The 21356-nt window shown below is 41.5% G+C and overlaps 2 protein-coding genes across 8 annotated transcripts in view; one reads left to right on the top strand and one right to left on the bottom strand.

Annotated features, from left to right (window-relative positions):
* The first annotated feature begins 135 nt into the window (after window positions 1-135).
* FAM151A (family with sequence similarity 151 member A) lies at window positions 136-17160 on the top strand. Of its 6 annotated transcripts, XM_081010696.1 has the most exons (8): window positions 1234-1412; window positions 2704-2782; window positions 8011-8148; window positions 10878-11030; window positions 12075-12234; window positions 13420-13644; window positions 14617-14756; window positions 15252-17160. In XM_081010696.1, exons 3-8 carry the CDS (start codon window positions 8040-8042, stop codon window positions 15323-15325), a joined length of 861 nt encoding a protein of 286 aa, XP_080866822.1. In that variant the 5' UTR covers window positions 1234-1412; window positions 2704-2782; window positions 8011-8039; the 3' UTR covers window positions 15326-17160. The 6 variants fall into 6 exon arrangements, with proteins under 6 accessions (XP_080866821.1, XP_080866822.1, XP_080866820.1 ...); XM_081010695.1 differs by lacking the exons at window positions 1234-1412; window positions 2704-2782 and adding an exon at window positions 136-748; XM_081010694.1 differs by lacking the exon at window positions 2704-2782.
* The window catches only part of ACOT11 (acyl-CoA thioesterase 11), a 63975-nt gene continuing 59254 nt past the window's right edge, over window positions 16636-21356 (bottom strand). For both annotated transcript variants that reach the window (XM_081010669.1, XM_081010670.1), the window contains 5 exons: window positions 20571-20654; window positions 20181-20314; window positions 19600-19731; window positions 19168-19294; window positions 16636-17770 (listed from right to left, as the gene is read on the bottom strand). In XM_081010669.1, coding sequence (XP_080866795.1) covers window positions 17615-17770; window positions 19168-19294; window positions 19600-19731; window positions 20181-20314; window positions 20571-20654 — 633 coding nt within the window. In that variant the 3' untranslated portion in view covers window positions 16636-17614. The remainder of the gene's footprint in view (window positions 17771-19167; window positions 19295-19599; window positions 19732-20180; window positions 20315-20570; window positions 20655-21356) is intronic.

Genomic DNA, 21356 nt, shown 5'->3' with positions numbered 1-21356 from the left:
AGAAAGTTCAGGTGTAAAGGATGGTCAAGTGCTATGCTATACAGTGGTACCTTGGGTTAAGTACTTAATTCGTCCTGGAGGTCCGTTCTTAACCTGAAACTGTTCTTAACCTGAAGCACCACTTTAGCTAATGGGATCTCCTGCTGCTGCCGCACCGCTGGAGCACAATTTCTGTTCTCATCCTGAAGCAAAGTTCTTAACCCGAGGTAATGTTTCTGGGTTAGTGGAGTCTGTAACCTGAAGCGTATGTAACCCGAGGTACCACTGTATTTGCCTCCCAGCTCCCATAGCATGTACATAATATCTCACAACCTCCCCTTTCCTTGTCCATCAGTAATACAGGGTCTATAGTATTGAACAGTTTGTTTTTAGAAACCATTTTAGAAATGCTTTTTCACATATAAGAAGGCCAGTGTTTGGAAAGGCTAGAAATTGTTTCTTTGTGTCTATAGTCTGTTTTTGTTTTGTTTTTTACAACAAAAAAGTCTTGACTTTCTCCATGAGCAACTGTCATGTTAGCACTCTAATGAGGGAGAGAGTTACAGTGTCAAAAATTACCAGCAAATCTGGTCTGCAGACAAAGGAGCTGTCAGCCTGTGCTTCTTCTGCCTGCACTTTCCCCCAGAGAAGTTAATGGCTGCTAAATGGCTTCTACAAAGCAGAAGCATGCCTGGAATTCTCCTAAAGACAGGAAGGTGCAACATACTGGAAGCACTGCACAAGTAACAGACAGAAACCAGAACAACAGGTGGTTATTATTATTTTATATCAACTGTATTTAGGCATTTTCTTGTTTTTCAAAAAGCTAAACTAAAAGGCCCATCACTTCCTTCCCTGTCACACTTGCTGCTTATTTTCCTTCCCCCAAACATAATACACTATGGGGGAAATAAGAGGGGGTGGGCAGAGAAAATAGTTGGAGAATGGCAGGTGTCATCAACCTTTCTGGACCAGGGGCATACAGTGGTACCTCGGGTTAAGTACTTACAGTAATTCGTTCCGGAGGTCCGTTCTTAACCTGTAACTGTTCTTAACCTGAAGCACCACTTTAGCTAATGTGGCCTGCCGCTGCGTGATTTCTGTTCTCATCCTGAAGCAAAGTTCTTAACCCAAGGTACTATTTCTGGGTTAGTGGAGTCTGTAACCTGAAGTGTATGTAACCTGAAGCGTATGTAACCCGAGATACCACTGTATTTTGAATTTTGAGGGCAGGCTGTGGGTGCCAGTCACAAAATGGCTGCCATGGGAGCATGGCATAGCACAACAGAATAATACAAGGACTGAACCAGGGAGACTTTAAGCCTGTTTCTTCAGATCAGGGGCACCGTGCCAGTCATGATACCCCAAAACAGCCTTTTGTGTCATTGCTTCCAGAGTCATGCTAAAGGTTGAGGAGACTCAACATCCATTCGGTATGGTCCAAGTCACTGAGATGAACGTACAGCAGGATCACAAACCACCCAAAACAACATTTAAGGGCACTACCCCAAAATAGCATTTTAATGGGGAATCCTGAAGTGATCCAAAAAGGGGACAGAAACTTACACTGAAAAGAGGGCAATAGCACCTGTCACTTTTAGTCTGTTGGATGGCAGTCCCTCTATTCTCTAATTCTCACAACATATCTGCCATGGGAGACATGCCACAACACAAAATTAGGGAGGGCGCAATCATGGTGAAGCCATGGATGTGTTTCCGGACTAGAAAGATGCTTAAACTGTTGAATTTCTGTCTGCCATACAGCTGTTAAAGGCACAAGAACCCTGTGGCTGCCATCTTTTACCTGTTTACCGGTGAGTAAGCCCCATTATACCCATTGGAACCTCCCATCCCTCTTCTTTCCTCTCCCTGTGGCAGTTAGATAAAGGCGGCCAAAAAGCAGAGGGGGAAGCATCAGTATTTCATTTACTATTTTAGAACACACCAAACGGCAGCAATGGAACACAGTTGTTTTTTGAAGAGAAATTCAACAAGTGCAGGAGACAATTGTATTAGAACATGAGCTACCATTTACTGAATTTACTATCTTCACCTGTGTCCAAAAGGGTAATGAGCAACTGATTCTTAAAAGCCTGCTGAAGGATTTCATAATAGCAACCTGTGTTTGTTATTCTGGATATATTCCCATAAAGGAATTCAGGGAATAGGAGGAAATAGCTAAGCAGAAACTGGCTTCTTCTTTCCTTTGATGGGGGTTCCTACTTCATGGTATCAGTTTAAATGGAAACATATCTTTGCAAGATGGCTTGCATTCCTAATAAAATATCTTTGGTTAAAGCTCACTATATTTTACAAATTGACCTGATAAGAAGTAATTATCTGAGTTCAATAGGTAAACTATGCAAAGGATTATGAGCCTAATCAATAGAACATTATGTGGTGTTTGTGTGTGTGTATGTCTATAGATAATGGATTAGCACAGTTGCTTGCATTTTTTTGTGGGATAACCAACCTCATATAACCAGCATTCTTAAGTCAAATTAATGCATGAAGGGTTTAATACCATAGAGTAAGCTGTCCTGCCAGGCTTAGCTCACCTTGGGAGGGACTAGTAATCAAGCCTTGATTCCCCTTCCAGTCTACTTAAGAAGCTCAGCTTGTGAGGAGGCTAAAATGATTGCTCCAGCTTAGTCACATTGCTCTCACAAGCCATTCTTGAGTTCTTGTAGCAATAATTTAGGAACTTTCTCCATTTTGACTAAGCCAATTTTTGCTGCCTGTACAACTTTTCTGACTGATGTACAGTATGAAAAAATACATGGACTTAACCTTTGAAGAATTTGTAAGTAAACCAATTTTTTATTTACCAAACGTGGTTTTTTCCTATGCCGAGGGAAGCGGGAAGTTTTAGAACTTACAAGGGTATATTTTAAAGGTCTAACAGCCTATATCTCCATGCTTTACTTTGCTGCATATTTTGTGATTTTAAATCTCTGCTGGGGTTCTCTCACCAAAGAGTACTTGCTCCAAACTTGGATCTTGGCATCCTTTAATTCCCTTCCCCCCTCTTTTGCACCAACATTTTGGACTCTCCTTTAGGATATTGCTATGGGGACTGTCCTGATGATCTCCTGTACTTCATTTTTTTCCAGTACACCACTAGAATCCTGTAAAGAATATTGTAAAATGGAACAAGGTCTGATTAACTTGTCCCAGCATGTCAGCCAGAAGGTGGCAGTAGAAGGGAAGCTTTGAGAAAAGTGAATCTGACACATAAAAGCTTAGAAATGAATTAAAATGAGGCTTCTCAGGAGCCACCTGTCCAGCCCATAAATCCTGGATCCGACTTTATTTTCATTCTGCTGGTCTGCATGCATACTACACTTGTGTTATGCTTGTGGTGTAGAAATGGAACAATGTTTGGACAGTGGTAGCTTGTGCTCATTGGGGCTGGTGGGGCAGAAGGCAGGAAGACCAACATTAGATGGAATAGAGCCAGTGACAACAGAGCTGCCTTCTGGCTGGTTGTAAGTAAGAAGGCGGGCAGGTGGGGCCTGGCTGATGGCAGACTGAGGTTGGCTGGAGTAGTGCCCCGTATGGCCTAATGGACCAATGTCTGCTGCGTTTGGGTGACAGCTTTGGAAAGGATGTAGTAGTCTTAAGAATGTCATGCTCCCATAGCAAGTGCGTGTTCATAAGTTTATTAATAGCATGATCACTATATTGATTACATGATGATTCTAACAATATAAGTTGCAAATAAAAATAATCAGATCATGCTGTAAACAGGGTGGAATTACTGGATCTGTGATGGACGCTACTTTTATCCCTAGCAATGAGGTGCTGCTTGAATATTAAGATGCTGATTCTATGCAAACTTCAACAGGGAGTAAAGAAACTGCATAAAAATTGCCAAATAAGTCACGCAGGCTGTTGATTGGTGGTTTAACTGCACATTGTCCCTGAGACGTGGAGCTGGCATTGCACCTCCCCACTGGACAAGGAGATTCCTCAGCCACATGGAAGCCTTTGGGCCTCTCCAAGTGTCCTTTTTACTGTGCGTTCAGGAGAATTTGTGCTTCTGGTGGTATCGGGACAGTTGCGTCATTCCAATACCATTCATGCTTGCAAAAGTTTTGGGAGTAAACAAACAGCTAGGTTTCCAATCAGTGCATAGCTTCTTGCTGAAGTCATGTAACTTTTCATCCCCTGCTGTGTGTGTGTATGTTCCACCTTTGTTGTGCTGTAGCTCAAGTTTGCCCCCCTCCAGATGGCTATAATTAGTTAACAAGTCAGTAACGCTGAGGAAGCATTGCAGAATGAAGCAGAATGAAATTTGGACGGTCCAGTATGAATCCACCTCTAATGCACTGTTAACTGCATCAATGACATGTTATATACAAAAAACACAGCACAACACCAGTTTTGTGGTTTCCCTTTGTTTTTAATCCAAGGATGAGCTTGGGCTTGGGTAAACTGCACACTACAGGCAGTCTCAGTCTGGCAGGACAATGGAATAATCACTTGGCCACTTGGCATTGCACACTGACCTTTCCTGCCTGCCACATATAGAACAGATTGTTTGATCATGTGAACCGTCTCGAAGACGTTCATTCAAGAGTTTAACCTTAACAAAAACTGTTGTGCCCCAAACTAAACTACTGGACAGTTTTCTTTTCTGCTTAGCGAGAGGCCCCCAAGCTGGGGTTCAGTCACCTCTGCTTCTTATTGGAAAAAAGGAGAGTGACAGCAGCAGCCCACTGGGATTTAGCGAAAGGAAACACAAACTTGTGCGGCAGAAACACCTCCTTTGTAGCCATCGCACATGCCTGCCATCTGAATCGGCTTGAACCTGGTTGTCATGGTTTTCACTAGGCAAAGCAAGAGAGCACCATGAGGATTTGGCCCAGCATACACAGTGTATACCCAACCCTGTCTTGGGATATGTAAAGCAAGCACAGTACTTAAGGGCTTTAGTGGGATTTGCAGAGGTATGTCTCAGGTCTCCTGTATCTACAGTGGGATGAGTTCAATTGTTATGAGATCCTGAACCTCTTGCATTTACGTGTGTGTGTGTGTGTGTGTGTGTGTGTGGCTAATGCTGTAATTTTAACAGAAGCTTTTCAGAGGAATATATTCTCTTAATCTAGTAAGGTCAGGAAAGCTTAGAAGTGATAATGTCAGTATTATTTCAAACCTGTTAATTTAAAACCAGCAGGCATAGTCTTTCTTTCTTCCTCCCTGGTGGTGGGGGTGGTGTCTAATGTGATCCAGCATTCGTATGCGCAGATCTGAAGAGGGAGGGCCCATCTTTACGTAATCTCAGAACAGCTGCCTTCACACACATGGCATTAATATAACAAATTCTTGGAGGGAAGGTTCCCTCCACCCCCAGCACATATCAAGTAGATGGACTTTGGCCTCAAAATATTGCCCTGATGGATTTTTCATAGGAGCACAACCTCAGAGAACTTCAGTAAAATTATTTCTGAGCTAGAGAGATCATCACCAGTGCCTTTCCCCCCTCTTGGTAGAAAACCTATAGCTATTGCAGAAACTTAGCCTGTTACTCCACGATGGTGATCTTTGATTGCCAGGAGGTAAATCCTGCAAGGAACACAGAACTATTTTTTTTTAAAAAAAGAATAATTATTTTTTAAGGCAGTGCCAGATTATCAGAAGAAAGGAAGGCCAGGAAGGTGTGTTAGAAAAGCAATTCTTCAAGAAAGTACCAGCTTCTTTAAAATAAACACCTGCAAGACAGCGAAACATCATTAGAAGGAATCTCCTCCAAGACAGTAGCATGGTATCGCAAGTGACTTGTCCAAGGCAATAATTATTAAAGTGAGAAAAATCACAAGTTATTAAGAGAATCCCTTCAAGGCAACAGTGGATTATTGAAAGGAAACTTCTTCAGAGCTGTTCTGGATTTTTAAAAGGAGAAAAAGAATACCAATGAGTTAAGATCCCTTCGTCCTGATTTCTGTTTTCGGGGGGCCAAGGCTTCTGGCTGGAGTTTAAACATTCTGAATTGCCTCTTCACCTTCATTTACTCTCTCATCCTGTTTTTGGAAGGAAACTGCAATTGTATAGGTGAAGCTGCCAAGGAGCTGGCACACTTAAAGAACATGACAGCTTCCAGCATGAAGTGTCCTTCCACTGGAAGAAAAGGAGTTGTCATTGCTGTGATCACTGCCATGGCAGTGATTTCCGTTTGCATAGCTCTCACCATAACCCTGACAGTCAACAGGAAATCCCCGCAAGGTACTAAGCAAGAAGACCAGGGTTTGCTGGAGGCGGGGGCCAGTGAATTTCACATAAGTGCTGTGATTGCTGGGTTAGAATTCATATTGCATTTGTTATCTATACGTTGACAGGACAGGCTCTCTGTTGCAGCTATAAGAATAGAATTGTAGAGTTGGAAGGGAATCGAAGGGCCATCTAGCCCAACTAGATTGCAACTGCTTTTGCCTTAGGTTGATGCACAAGTATGCAAGCTCCCTGTTTTGCTGAACTCTTCCTCAGGCGGAAGGTTCTATGGTAAAATGTGAATGCTTACTTATTTTGAGGCCAGTTGGTTCAATGAAATGTATTACTTCAGGTCTTTTAGCCTCACAGGATATTTCTGGGGCGGATTCCATGAAATCGGTATACACAAGAGGTGGCTGGGTGGGCAAACTCAGTTTTGTTTTCCCTAAGATGTGCACAGCCTCAACCCAACCCCTGTGAAACACTCACAACCTTGCCTGATATTTTCCCTGGGCTATAGTGGAAAGCTCAGTGGCAGAGCCTCCATGCCCCAGTTTCAGTCCCTGTGTATCTCCAGGTAGGGCTGGAGATGTTTCTTGTCTGAAGCCCTGCCAGTCAGTGTAGACAACACAGAGCTAGATGGATCAATGGTCTGACTCTGTATCAAGCAGTTTCTTAAGTTATAACTCTCCATAGGTTGAGCATCTTTCTTCTTCAATACTTGGAATTTGCACAGAATTTTGATTAAGGATCTTTACCCTTTTTTGGGGGGGGGGGGGTTTAAAACGAAAGCACTTCTACATAGCAAGGAAGAAAGCGAAGCCAAGAGCTCGTAAGCCCATGAAGGGGAAGCCAAGATGTGAACTGTAACATAAGACCCCTCCTCACAGGATTTGGATACTTGATGCTAAACCAGTCAATCAATCAAATGTTTATTACAGTCAACTAACCATTAGGCAAAGTACAAAATACAAAATAATTCAAAATCACAACCTCAGCAGAACTGATTATGAATTACTAAAGGTGACAAGTTAGTAAAATAAAAATCACAGCATGTCTGAGAGATATTACAACCTTCAGATATATTACCAACACCACCCCTCAAGGAAGATACTCAAAAGGTTCTCTAAGGTTTGACCAGAAATCCATCTGTTAATAGGATAAATTATGCTTTCTCAAACCCCTTGATAAATCTATAGTTAAAGGACACACGAGAGACCATTTCAGGCTTTAACTGGTTGCAAGGACAATTCCTATCCTTGAAAATAACTTTGGCAAATCTGATGTCTAGTTTCATGGAGGATAAAATGTTAAAACCTGCCAACAAAACTGTTCTTACGTATTGTTGGAAAATATAGGTATGGCATACTGTACATTTGTTGCACCAATTCTGGCCCTTCTGTTAAATGTCATCTTGTTATCAGCCGTATGTATATTTATTTAGAAAGGAAATGTTGACCCTTCCCTTCTTGAAATGAATGAAATATGGTATGTTCCTTCAACACCAAAGATATGCACTAACTGGCTCTAACTACCAAGAATGACACGGGAAGATGTGTTATTTTCTTATTTGCATAAAGCTTTTGTTTTGTGTGTGGGTTTACTTTTTATTAGGAGTAACCAGTGCTTTTTTTCTTGGGGGATGCAGAGGTACACATACCCCTAAATATTTTGTGAATCTCTGTACTTTTGTCCATTTACTGTATTTATTTTCCCCAATTTAAACTATAAAATGGTGATATGAGAGTACCCCTAAACATTTTTTAGAGAAAAAAGCACTGGGCGTAACCCATGTTTATTTGTGTTCAATTTCCTGTTTAGATTCTCAAGCCTTCAGTACAGGTGGAGATATGTTGGATTATTTGTTCAATCTGAGGAGAATAGACCGGAAAGATGGGTTGCTGGTCAGCTGGTACCATGCTGCAAACCGGAAGAGTGAAATGGAAGAGGCATTGAAGAGTAAGACACTGTTTTCTTCTCCCAGGTTAAATCATGCTTGGCTAAAAGTACCATAATCGGGAACAAGTGCACCAGCTCGCCCCTTCAATTGTGTGGGGTTGGTGCTTTGTGAAGTGTGCATGCTGTGCGCACACCGTGTGATGTGCTGATGTCACTGACTTTGGCAGTGTTTGTTGGGAAGGGGGTGGTGGTGGTTAAAGAGGTACATTTGGACTTTAACTGCACATTGTGAAGGTGCTTTCACACCTTCTGCTCTACAGTTGTTAGACATCATTATTTCTTTACCAGACTTACGGAGATATTGGTCTCATTTGTTGCAAGTGTTGTTCTGTACAGTTCCCAAGGAACAAACTTTCAAGTATGTACCGTAGTAGCAGGGAAGAAGACGGCTTGAGTTTCAAGTCCAGCTGAGGGTTTTCCCTCCCTCAAATAATGCTTTTCACAGATACATCAGTGGTACGAATTCAGAGTAAGTCTGTATTCAACCACCCACATGGAGGATAAAGGGGTATATAGGCTTGCTAATGGGTGTAAGAACTTGTCAATATCCCTCAACTGACAGAACAACAACTGCAGTTTATTTGTCAGTTTATGTGCTTGAGGGGCAAGTGACAGAAGTTAACTTTAAGGGGCTCATTCTAGGTTCAAAAGTGCATTTTAATACATTCTTCTTCCAATATACCTTTTCTTTTTTTAAGGTGGGTTAACCACCATGATTTAAAAGTTCTGCTAAACTTTAACATATTAACTACACCATTCCTTACAGTTAATCAAGGCAGAGAAATCTGTAATGATAAGGGGGATAGGATGGCTCACATTGTAGCGATAAGAATGAGCAATTGATTCTAGTTGTGTGAGATAAGACAACTCCATCAACATGGAATGCTGCGGTTTCCTACTGCGTTCTGTCTGAAGGGGCTTATCACCTTGTGATAATGAAACTAGAGGAATGGGCAGAAAGCTCCAGGCTGATGTAGAACTCTTCCACTTCCATTATCAGCTCAGGCACAACTTACATCAGACATCTTATCTGAAAAAATCGAGTATTTCATTGGGCCTTGGGAATCCTTCTTGAGGAAGGAACTGGAAGAGAGAGGTTTCCACTGAGTTGTCTATCAGTTAGCAAGAGGAATCAAAAGAACATGGCATAAAATTGGAGGGCCTCTGTACGTTCAGGAACACTGCTGTCCTGGTGATCAGAAACCAAATATATATTTATTTCAGTAGGAATTTAATATGCTGAGTGTTGGGTGTATTTTTCTATTTCTTTGTGGTGTGAGCCCAGTTAGTTTCTCCTTTTCTTCAGATAGCACTTTGTATAGTGTTTAAATTGGAGGGAACAGAAGCCCTTCCTGATGTTGTTTGACTCCCAACTCCCTTCAACCCCAGCCAGCATGGCCAATGGTTTGGGAGGATGGAAGATGTGGTCCAACAACTAAAGGCTCCCCAACTAAGCTTTAAAATAAAAAAGTTGATGTATGTATGTTTGTTTATACATACATACATACCCCACTTTTTCCCCTGACAGGGACTTAATGCAGCTTACAGATAAAAATAATAACCTCTAAAAACAAACACACACACACACACAAAATCTATTAAAACTATACAAATAATAAAATTTATTAAGTGAGAAATTAACCTTTTTTGGTTGCTCTATCCTAGTGTCTGATTGGCCTCACTCGTGGTTGCTGTTGGGTAAGAAAAAGGACTCAGCTGGCAATGAACGTTGGGTGGATATTTTCCTCATAACACCATTGAAATTTCCAGAACTCAACTGTGTTGAGTCCTCATTAAAATTAAACCCTTTCAATGGGAACAGTACCTCAAGGACTGCCTCTCCCCACATAAACTGACCTGAACCCTTCATCATCACCTGACACCCTTCTTTGTGTGACGCCCCCCCCCCTCCATGGGAGCTTTGGAGGATGCTGTGCTATTTTTCTAGAAAAAGAAGTGCTGGAACTCACCATGAGCGTCTCCCTTGTTCTCTTATAAAGATGGCCACCTGAGAGGTGCTGGAACTGAGTTCCGGAGAGCTCTGGCTGAAAAAAAGCCCTGGAACAATATGAGAATGGGCCTTTTTGGTAGTGGCCTCCTGCTTCTGGAATGCTTTCCCCAGGTAGGCACATCTGGTGCCATCTTTATCCAGCTTTAGGAAGCAGACAAAAGTTTTTTTCTTTGCCTGGGGCTTTCAGCCCTTAATTTCATTTTGGCCTCTTTAATGTGGCTAGGACCTAGAGTCCGGCCTTTTATTCATATACGTAGGTAGGTTTTTTGGGGGGGGGGGTTGGTTTTGTTTTTAACTGGTTTTAATGTAAATCACTTTGAGTTACTCCATAAGAAAAGCAACTAGCAACAGCAATAAATAAATAATATTAATAATAAATGCACTATAAAGAAATCCCTTTGCTTTATAAAATTATTGTCTGTTCTGTATCGATAATATTTGCTGCAATTATTACCTTAAAAAAAAAAAGATAAGAGAAGTGCAGCAAACTGTTTAAATATAGCGCTTTTTCCACAGTTGACTGAATGCATCTAGAAGCAAGCCTTTAGACCTTGTTCCAATCCCAGACCCTAAAATCTGAAATGGTGCCTCCGGGTGAAAGCCGCCCATGCCAAACTCCCACCATATGCAAATAGACTGTGCACAGAACTTTCTTCACTATGAATTCTCTCTCTCTCTTTGTGTGTGTGTGTGTGTGTGTGTGTGTGTGTACGTACAGGTGACGTTATGGCCTTGGAAGCTGATGTCACCGTTGAAGCCCACAACACACCCAATGAGACAGACACGCCCATCATGGCCCATCCACCTGACGTCTACAGTGATAACACTCTTCAGGAATGGCTAGAGGCAGTCCTTAAGTCATCCAATAAAGGTATGTTGGTTGAAAGGAGACGTGCCAATTGAAGTGGATAGGGAAGGGAATTATAAGCTTCAAGCCAATGGTATTGGGTTCGTTTTTACTCAAATTGTTTCATCTGAAAAGTATAATTTTTTGTGGGGGATAAATTACTTTATTTAACTATATATATTGTTGTCAGCCTTATGATCTTGCCATATGTCACATGCATGGAAATGGCTGAGACGGTGCATAACGGCCCATTTTTAATGTGGATGTGAGACTGTACACCACTGAGATCTTATATCCAGTACTTTACATTTGTGCTGAAAGCATCTTCCAGGAAGGGGGAGGAAGTTATGTATAAAAGAGGCCCTGGATAGCTTCCCTGAGAGCAGTCCAAGCAGAGTAGGAGTATTTTGAGCTTGGATGTAGCAGCATAATTTATTACTGGGTCGAAACACCTCAAAAAGACCATGCACCCATTGACCATGGCAGGAAAACAAGCAAAGAACTTGAAATGTAGAGGGTGATTTCCTTTCAAGTCTAAGCAACTTCAATCAGGAATGAAGGTTCCATTGTTTATTTAATTTATAGCTTGCATTTTGTTTACCCCACTTCCTGCTCAATAATGAAGCAACTTACAGGTCACTTCCAGATGGAAACTTATTGAGCAGTTGTCCTGATTTGTTTTCACAAAATTTGTGCAGAAGTCTTATGCTGTCACCAACACGCCCCCTACCCAGTGATTATTATTATCCTACACTTTTTGTGGACTATTATCTGTTTTTGTTTTGGAGGGGAGGGGAGGGGAGTAGATTTGTTGCACCAGAGCTCTACTTGGTCATTGCTATTTATTGTGATGCGCCCGTTTTCTTTGTAGAAAGTTAGGAAAGTATGTTCTCAAAGGCTGCCTACCTGACTGTGGGAGAGATCCACACAAAGGGTGACTTGTGCCCACAGCAGACCTCTTCATGTGTTGCCTCCATCCATCCATTCTAGAACAAAGCAGGGTTAGTTGAGTTAGAGGCACTAACTGAACCTGATGGATTTCACAGGAGTTCTTCCTTTTCCAATTAGCCATCAAGCTGGATTTCAAAAGCATCAAAGCTGTTGGCCCATCTCTGGATATATTAGTAAAAACCTCCTCTCAAATGAATATCCACAGACCTGTGTGGCTAAATGCAGACATTCTGAGAGGCCCAAATGTACCTATTAATATTGCAGTCAACGCAAGCCGGTGAGTAAAATGAACTTCTATTATATTTGTATCAGGATGCATTTTCTATCCTGGGGTGGAGCATCTGTATCCAGAAGTACCTGTCTACAGTTCTATCACACACTAACATTTGACACATGGTAGGAGTCGAGTCAAATCAAAACCTGTTACTTTCTCCTAAGCCTCCACTTGTGTAAAGCATGTGCATACAGGGGACGCTGTGAAAAGCAGCTGGAGGAGAAGGGGACAAAGGCTGGAGAAAGAACTATGAGAGGAGAGGTGCCCTTTTCTTATCCTTGGGACCCCCTTTTATATATTAACTGTGTATTTTTGTAATATTTGCTGTTTTAAGTTATCTGTTGCTTACGTTTTAGTTAAGTTTAAGTTTTCTGTATACTCCTTAGAGGGTGTGTGTGTGTGTGTGTGTGTGTGTGTGTGTGTGTGTGTATGAAATGGTGTAAATAAACTGTCCCATATAGTCAAATTCAGCCCCATATTTGCTCAAGAGGGGACACCTGTGGGCAAATGTAGTACAAGGTGTACTCAGTAGTCCCACTGCACTAAAATGCATTGCAAGACATCAGAAAAATATGGATCAATTGCTGCAGATAGCTTAGGAACCCAATAACCCCACAACCATCTATTCTCTGCATATGTGGCATAAATTCTCCTCTGAGGCAGACCCAACTTAATCTGCAATGGAGCCAACATTTTCCATCTGAAAAACTTCCAAATCATCCCACAGTCTCTATAGTCTTCTTCTAGCGCAAGACTTCACTGAGCCAATTTTGCAACGACACAATTGTTGATAAATGCCAAGTGTCTACTCGATTGTGTCAAATGGCCAAGTTGGCTTGTGCCTTGAGACAATCTCTTAATCACCACTAAGCCAAGCAGGGTTTCCTTCTAGATTTTAGACTGTGTTTTGCAGGCTAGTAGCATCTCAGCTTGTATTGGCAAAAGATGGCAGATCAGAAAATACAGATATCTGTAATAAGGGAAGGATTTGGGATCAGGATTATGGGATGCTGGAAGCCGGGTATGAAGGTTACTGGGGGCAGATCAAGTCCCAGAGTCATTAGTTGCCAGAGTCATTAGAGAGGCTTCCTAAATAGGCTCTGAGTCTTGGCTATCCTTGTGTGAAGAGAAACTAGAATGGCTTTAGATGTCTGCAGTTGCAGCTATGTTGTTGTTGTTTGTCCTCAGATTCCTCTCACTCATCCAGGAGAAGTTCCCAGACTGCACTCTCTCCCCAGGATGGTCAACCCTCTATTTACCTTTCTTTCCAAACAAGACCTACACACAGAAAATGGTTGAGGACATGCATAGCCTCGTAGGGAACCTGCCTCAGCGAATCACCTTCCCTATAAGAGCCGTCATGGCAAGACCAGCCTGGCCTCATTTGAGCTGGCTTCTCAGCCAGTCTGACAGGTAAGAGATTTACAGCACACTTATTGTTTATCTCCACTGCAACACACAGAGATTAATTCAGAAATCTTGGTTTACTCACGCACTAGAAACTTGCAAACTGTATGCAATAGATCAGATTAAAACAGAACTGCTAATATTAGAATGAATTTACATATTCCCAGTCACAAAACATTCCAACCACCTTTCAAAAAGTGCTGTCTTGGGAACAAAGAATGCATTGCCCACAAGGTACAACACTGATCTCCCTACAGTGCAACACAAGGACACAGCCAGATTAATCACAGCAAAATGGGAGTAGGGGAAAGAGGAAGTGGTTGCTAAGCACTCAGGATGCTTGAGGAATTTGATCTTTGGGGATTCTGATCCTAACTGCCCTGCTGGGTTACATCTCTTGGACTGATGTGCAGATTGGAACATTATTATCCTTCAGAGCTGCATCCCTGTAGGCATATCCTACAGAATCATTTCTGTAGTGAGACATCACCTGTACTTTGGAATGCCTTGTCAGTTGATATTAAGCAGGTGTCATGACTGTATCCTTTAGATGCCTGCTGAAAATGTTTCTCTTTTGGTGGGTCAGCTTGTGATTTGGTTACATCTGTTCTTAAATTTGTGTTAGATGTTTTATTGTCTTCAGATGTTTTTAACAGTTTTTTAAATAACTATCACAGAAGTGTTTGCTGCCCTGGGCTCCTTTGGGAGGAGGAATATAAATTTAATAAAATATATACTAATCAGACTTTTCTGAATTTTGCAGTACTGTTCTTGGCTCCCCATTACATTCTATGCCATTTCCTCAAATCAAACCACACACCCCAAAGCCTCTCAGGTATCAAGTCAATTGCAGCCTAATCATGGATCTCCCACATAACGTATAGTTTGGACCTTAGCGCTGAATGATTTCCTGTTTAACATCCTAGACTACACAGCTTCCAAAAACTTCCTGTACCCCCAAATGATTTCTCTTCCTAGGTACAGCCTGACTCTCTGGCAAGGGAAGACTGATCCAGTTACAGTGGATGATCTCCTCTTTATCCGAAAGAATAGCCAACCTGAACAAATCTATTACGACCTTTTTGAACCTGTGTTGACTCAGTTCCGAGACTTGGCATGTGAGTATTAAATTTTACTTTTGAAAATACACTAAGATACAGGCAAAATTCAAGGGTATGAAATATTTGCATATCATACAGCCACAGCCACACACACACCTCTTCTAAGCAACCAATTCAGCAGGCTTGTAAATAGGCACTTGCCTAGTTTCCTGCACTGACTCATATTCTAACAACCATTTTAGACAACAAATGACTAAGGCTGACCATGGTGATGCTGGCTAGGGTTTATGGGAACTGTAGGTCCTACCTGGCCAGGAAGAGAATCCGGGATCCTCTGCGTCCAAATCAGATGTTCTACCACTGAGCTGTGACCCTTACCTACCAGGGATGGGAACCTGTGGCCCTCTAGGTGTTGTCTGACTGCAGCTCCCAACAGCCCCTGCCCGTGTGGCCAATGGGCCATCCAAGAACATATGAAGGACTTGTTTTATAGTATAAAAGTCATTTGTGTTTGTTTTCATGAACAAATATTTCAACTCCCTGTCGTTTCAGTTGAGACTAAGCACCAAGAATCAGGGCAACCTCATCCAAGTCCCGCTCTTTGTTATACATCTGATATGCGCTGATCCAGCAAAGTTTCGAGTTTTTCATTTAATTCTGAGAGCAGTAACATTTCGCCTCTGGGCTCATTGGCCAACTGAAGAGCTCCAGAATAGCTTTGACACAGCAGAGATTCACGTTGGGCAAGGCTCTTCTTGCTTTGCAGCTTTTTCCTGCCCCGAGTCAGATCGCCAGCAGTGGTATGCTCCAGAATCTGGTTGACTTCCTTTGTTTTGCAGCTGGATTGGCAGTTTAGCGCATGGACTAGATGTTCAGGTCCAAGTGTGCTTGTTCTTGGTTCTCAGCACAACAGGAAGTTCAACGTTTCAAGCACCTAGGCTGATATCACCAGATCAACTAATATGTTTAAACTCTGCTTCTTCAGTCAATGTGTACACACCAAAAAGGAACCAATTCATAGTCCCTGCAGCAACTTCTACAACAAAGAGTATCCTCAGCTTCTTGCCATCTGGACGGTGCTGCTGCGTAAACAGCTTGGAAATGCCATCCCATTTGGCTGAGACAACTTTCAAACTAGTGTTAGCAGAGAAGGCAGACGTGACACACAATAACATGACAAATGAATGAAGTTGAACTAAACTCATTCTCAGACTGTGGATGTGGACACTCTGAGGACATGGCTGGAGCATCACCATGGGTTTGTACATCACAAAATTCAATAGCTTTAGACATTTCTTTAAACTGTCCCATTTTAGCTGATGGTTAAGGTTTAGAAGAAAATAAACAATTTTATATTCTCTATCACAAGTTGTGCTCAATTCACTTTCACACTGATTGGTTTACCTGTTTACCTGTTTACATCTTCTTTCTGGACCTTAAAGTACTAGGAACTTGATTTCTTTAAAATTAATCCCAAGGTACTGAATTCTGTATTTGACCTCAGCTTCCACGCTTGCATAATGTGAATGCAGAAGCCTGACATACATGTGCAGCAAAGCAAGAAAACCCTAGAAGCAGGCTGACTTTGGCAGACATCAGTGGTTCTTGGGGGACCATACATTGTTACACAACTGCTACCCATACAATGTGATCTCATGTACAAGAAAGAGATCTACTGCAGTTCTCAGCTCTGCTGCTGAAGCATGTAAACCAATCCTTAACCAGAGTTAACAGCCTCACTGATAACCCATGTTATGGGCAGCTTCAGAACCCAGGAATATATGTTATGTGCTTAACAGTGTCAGCGCTAAACCCTACGGAGCATGAAATGAGAATTTGTTAACATGCACATATATAATTATAAAATGGAGGCATGCCACCATAGCCTCCAATAGCACCTGAGCAGTTTGTGCCCAATAAATGCAAACTCGGGAGCTTTTAAATTTTTAAATATTCTTTTATTGAGAGAAATGTCAATAAAGTCCCACAGCTCTGTCAAAAAGATTCAAAACCAGAACTGGCAAACTTTACTACAAAAGAGTAAGAGAATATACCCACCTAGTAAAACAGAAGATGAGGTACTTGGTTTATGGATCAAATAATAGATTATTCATCCTCCTTCATTCCAAGTACCAGAAGGGCAAGTTTGAATGATTTTTTACATAAGAAGGACAGCACCGCCAGGGCAAAATAATTTAATCTCCCTCAGGCTCAGACTGATGATAAAAAAACTTCCAGCATTCAAGAAAGACACATTGATACTAAATAATGGTTAAAGAAAAGCTAACATGTGACATGATTTAATATTGTGCTGATTTTGTGCAATGTGCACTGTAGGTAGTTAAGAATGCCCTCCACCAATTCAAAAATTAGTTTGTAGATTCTTCCAATGAAGAGCAATTGTTGCAATGAATTTGTTCTGAATTCTTGTGAAGCTCATTAAAAAGCACTTTAAAAAACATTTCACCTCTATATGAAAATTCATTTTTAAGCTACTGATTTTTCAGTTGAATGCTGTTCTCCCACCTAGTGTTCTGGACACAGAAAGAAACAGTCCATTTTCAAGTTTTTCTTGACATCACATTTCTCTGCCAATCAAATATATACAAGGCTTCAACAGAAGCCAACACAGGTACAATTAAGGACATGTAAAACCCAGGACAGATCAGAACAAATTGCTTCCTGAAGTGTAAACATGATTGCTAGGTTACTGATCATTAAATCCTACTGCATAAAAATCTTCATTCTGCCCATAAGCCAATAAAAGTGACTTCCCTCCACAAGTGAGGGCTGTGCAATTTGTGCATTTGTATAAACCTGTTTCTTTCCTCTCCTTTTATCACATACATTGAGCCGTCATTTCAATATTTACAACGATGCTCATTGTCAGACAAAGATGACTGGTTTCTGTACAACTAAAGATTCTGAAGCCCAACCGAGAGATTGTCTTTGTTTTTCTGGAGGAACTGTTCACAGGCTTGAAAGGTGGAATGGAAGCTTGAAGAGAGGCCAGCAATGTTAGTTGTAATGTAGGCCAAAACACCTGAAGTGGCCTGGTGGTAATACGACACCTGGAAACAAAAAAAAAAGCATCTTATCAATTAGTTCCTGGGAAGGCTTCAGTTTACTGACCCCAAACTAAGAATGGATTTCCCTCCTCAATGTAATAGTTGACAGCAATGCCAGAGGACCTTTGGCTCCTTGAACTCAGTTCTAATTCCTAACTTGCACAAGACACTGGTTTATTCAGAGGAATGCAAAGCAGCAGCAGGCTTCAAGGTACAATGCAAAGGCAGCAAACAAGGAACTAGTTAGTGTACATCTGTGGGTGCATGTATCAGGAGAGACACCATGTGGATTTTCTGCCTTAAGCATCAGAACATCTTGAGCCATCTCTGGAAATGATTGCAAGAATCCTGGAATAGCAACCCACAAACTCAATCCAAACCATTACACTGGTGGTGCTTCTCCTTTTGTTTTTAGGGTTTGTGCGCATTTTAAATCACAAAAACCTACAGCCAGAAAAACCTTGGAGCTAGAAATGGGCAGAGGCTAAAAGCTGGCACACACACGCAGGTCCCTGACTTCTTTTGCCACACCACCATTCCCAAATACACTGGCATATGGGATTGCATAGAGGAAAGTGTTGTGTTAACCAATGGTACATAAAAGGAGAAGACAGGAGTGCCTGGCGTGCTCTGGTCCATGGGGTCATGAAGAGTCAGACACGACTAAATGACTAAACAACAACAACATAAAAGGAATTCACAGCAAGTGATTTGCTATGTTTCAATATTTCACAAACAGCATCTATTCTAACATCAGGAAAAAAGATTTGTGACACTTTATAAAGGTAATCTGGTACACAAAGCTACTCTCAGAACAACTAGGGTGAACTCATGCTATCAAATACATCCCTGGGAACTGAACCAATTTGGAGGACAGAGGCTCATAGCCCCCAGCCTCCACTGTTTTCGAGTTGCTTTAACCATAGTTTCCCATGGTTTCTTAAATTGGGCAGATTACAGTTAGTGCTGACTTCCAAACTATGCGTTTAGAAACCATTGTTTGGAATTTAGCACTAACCATGGTTTGTCCCTAGTTGGAAATAATGGCAAATAATTATTATTATTAATTATTATTATTATTATTATTATTAATTAAATTTGCATACCACCTTTCATCTGGAGATCACAGGGCAGTTTACATCTTAAAAATACAAAACGAGAACACAAAATGCATAATAAAAAAATCAAACCAATAACCCCACTCCCCAGAAACACATTTAATCAGCCAATAGCCTGGTTATAGAGAAAAGTTTTCACCTAGTGCTCAAAACCTGGAAATGGAGCAGAATCCTTGTGTAAGTAGGGAAAGGGGATCCATGGGACATTCCCCATAATCCATGTCCAAACTAAGCCACTATCACTCATTCCTCTGCTGCACTCTTGGAAAGCTAAATGCCTACCTTAGTGAGCTCATCTGTTTCCTGCCAAATACAGAAGCCAGAACACAAGGTCTCCCCACGGGTATACTCTGGTTTTGCTGGATGTGTTGGCAGTGTGACAGATCTGAATGCTACAACATATGGATCACTGGAAAGAAAGGAAACCCAGTTAAAACAAGTGCACTGAACTTTCCCCTCTCTGCTTTGAAGTTCACCATGCCCACAACAACCCCCAAAGAAATCTTGTTCTGCTTACTCAATAGGCTGAACCTGCCCTGAGCTAGCCTAGTTCTTGCCTTTAGCTTTTGTTCAAAACTGGTGAAATGAAGTTGGCAGAAGAGATTTTGAAAGGCCACCTGGGCACTGGTCTCTTTACAGATGTGTGTGCACCATATCTGAAGCGGAACAGATGCCCTAGAAGTTGCAGTGGAGAGGAGATGTTTGGCAACATACCCTTTGCTGCAAGGCTTCCTTTGTGACACGAGGATGACGAAGTCCTGAGGCTTGTTTTCCTCACTCATAGTATGGCTAACAACATGATAGATCATGTCCTCTTTATCAACTTGTTGGACAAGTTCAGAACTCCTGCAAAAAGGGAAATCAGAAGGTGAACAATTGGAGATGACAATTGCCCTTTCGCATCTGGCTGGCCGCTGTGTGGTACAAGATGCTGAACTTTGACCAAGAGACCTTATCTTAGGTTCTTATATTTGTGCAACTGCAACAATAAAGAGCAACAAGAGCCAATTGGCTAACTTTTGGGAGTGATCAAAGTTGTGAGGGCATAAAGGAGGAGGCCTGGTACTGTGTCTAGTATCATTGGTAGAGTAGCTCAATAACCTCAGATCTGAGTTATGATGAGATTCTACATGAGCACAGAAAAGAATGTGCACAGAAACTACTGTTCCAAGAATCTCAGCTTCTGGGTTTGTTTGTTTTTAACTACGTGAGCAGAAAGATCTCTTAAATATGAGAATGGGAATTGGGGACACCATCCCAACTAAAAAGCAATTGTTAACCACCAAAGTACTTACGCATAATGATTGTCCCATTCGTGCCTGTGTCGCAGGTCCGAGAGCAGCAGAAAGGCCTGCATTGCATCAATGCAGATGGTCATCTCTATTCGGATAGAGAGGAATTTGTCCTCTTCCAGTGTGTACATCTTGACCTTAGAGAGCGAAGGCAGGGGTGATTAAAAAAAAATGGCACCTCCAACAAAAAATATCTACATTCCAGTTCAATGCAAATGTAGCCCAACAAGTTTCACTGTATGCACAATTCACAAGAACAAAAATAATAGTGCTTGCAGTCTGAAAACCATGATTCCTCCCACAACAAAGATAAATTGGGATGAGATGTTTGGATACTTGACTTCATGTTTTGCATTTTAGACTGAACAGTTGCTTGAGGATGGGGTCAGCTACCTTGTCTCTTTCGGAGGTAAGCACCCAGTTGGCCTTTGCTACTAATGTCTTCAGTGCAGTAACATTGTTGTAACTCAGGTAAACCTGCATTAAAAAAACGCACAAGAAAATAGCCCATCAAAAAGAGCTTCTAATTGTAATGTGTCCAGCACCAGCATGACCTTTTCCCATTTGTTCCTCTTATCTTTATTAAATTACACGCTTGTGTGTAGGGATTGCTGTGAATTTCTCTCTATTATTGTAAAGTATTGAGGGTCCTAGTACATGTTGTTTGCTCTAGAAATAAAAGACAATGATGGGGACTTCATTCCACTTTAAAACTTTGCCTTATATGCTCATTCTGACACGGAGTTCCATGATCCCAGAGATTTCACAATTCTGAAGCTTTGGAATTTTTTAGCAGAATTAGCCAGACTTTATATAATTTCTTTAGAAGTTGCAGGGAGTTGAGTGCTACGAATCAGTGAGGACTCTGATAATAAAGCTTGCAAAAATAAATACATCTTCCTGTTCCATTTCCAATTGCTCCCCTATCCACCCTGGCAAATGGCCCCTATACTTCGTGGAACCTCCTTTATACCATCTAGTATCACCAAGTTCCTGTCAAAATATTCACAACTTCAAACAAAACTTCCTTCCACAAGAAGATTGTAAAGGGTCCTCCTCTTTCCCACCCCTTAACCTGCACAATATACTAAGGCAAGAAAGTCTGATTTACTTTCCATCATGTGTATTTCTTTGATGAGGAATGGGGGAATTCTAGAGGTGCCAAATATTGTTCACATT

The sequence above is a fragment of the Podarcis pityusensis genome (assembly GCF_964106645.2).
Source record: "Podarcis pityusensis genome assembly, chromosome: 6".
Classification (NCBI taxonomy): Eukaryota; Metazoa; Chordata; class Lepidosauria; order Squamata; family Lacertidae; genus Podarcis; species Podarcis pityusensis.
This window is presented reverse-complemented; position numbering and strand designations above follow the sequence as displayed.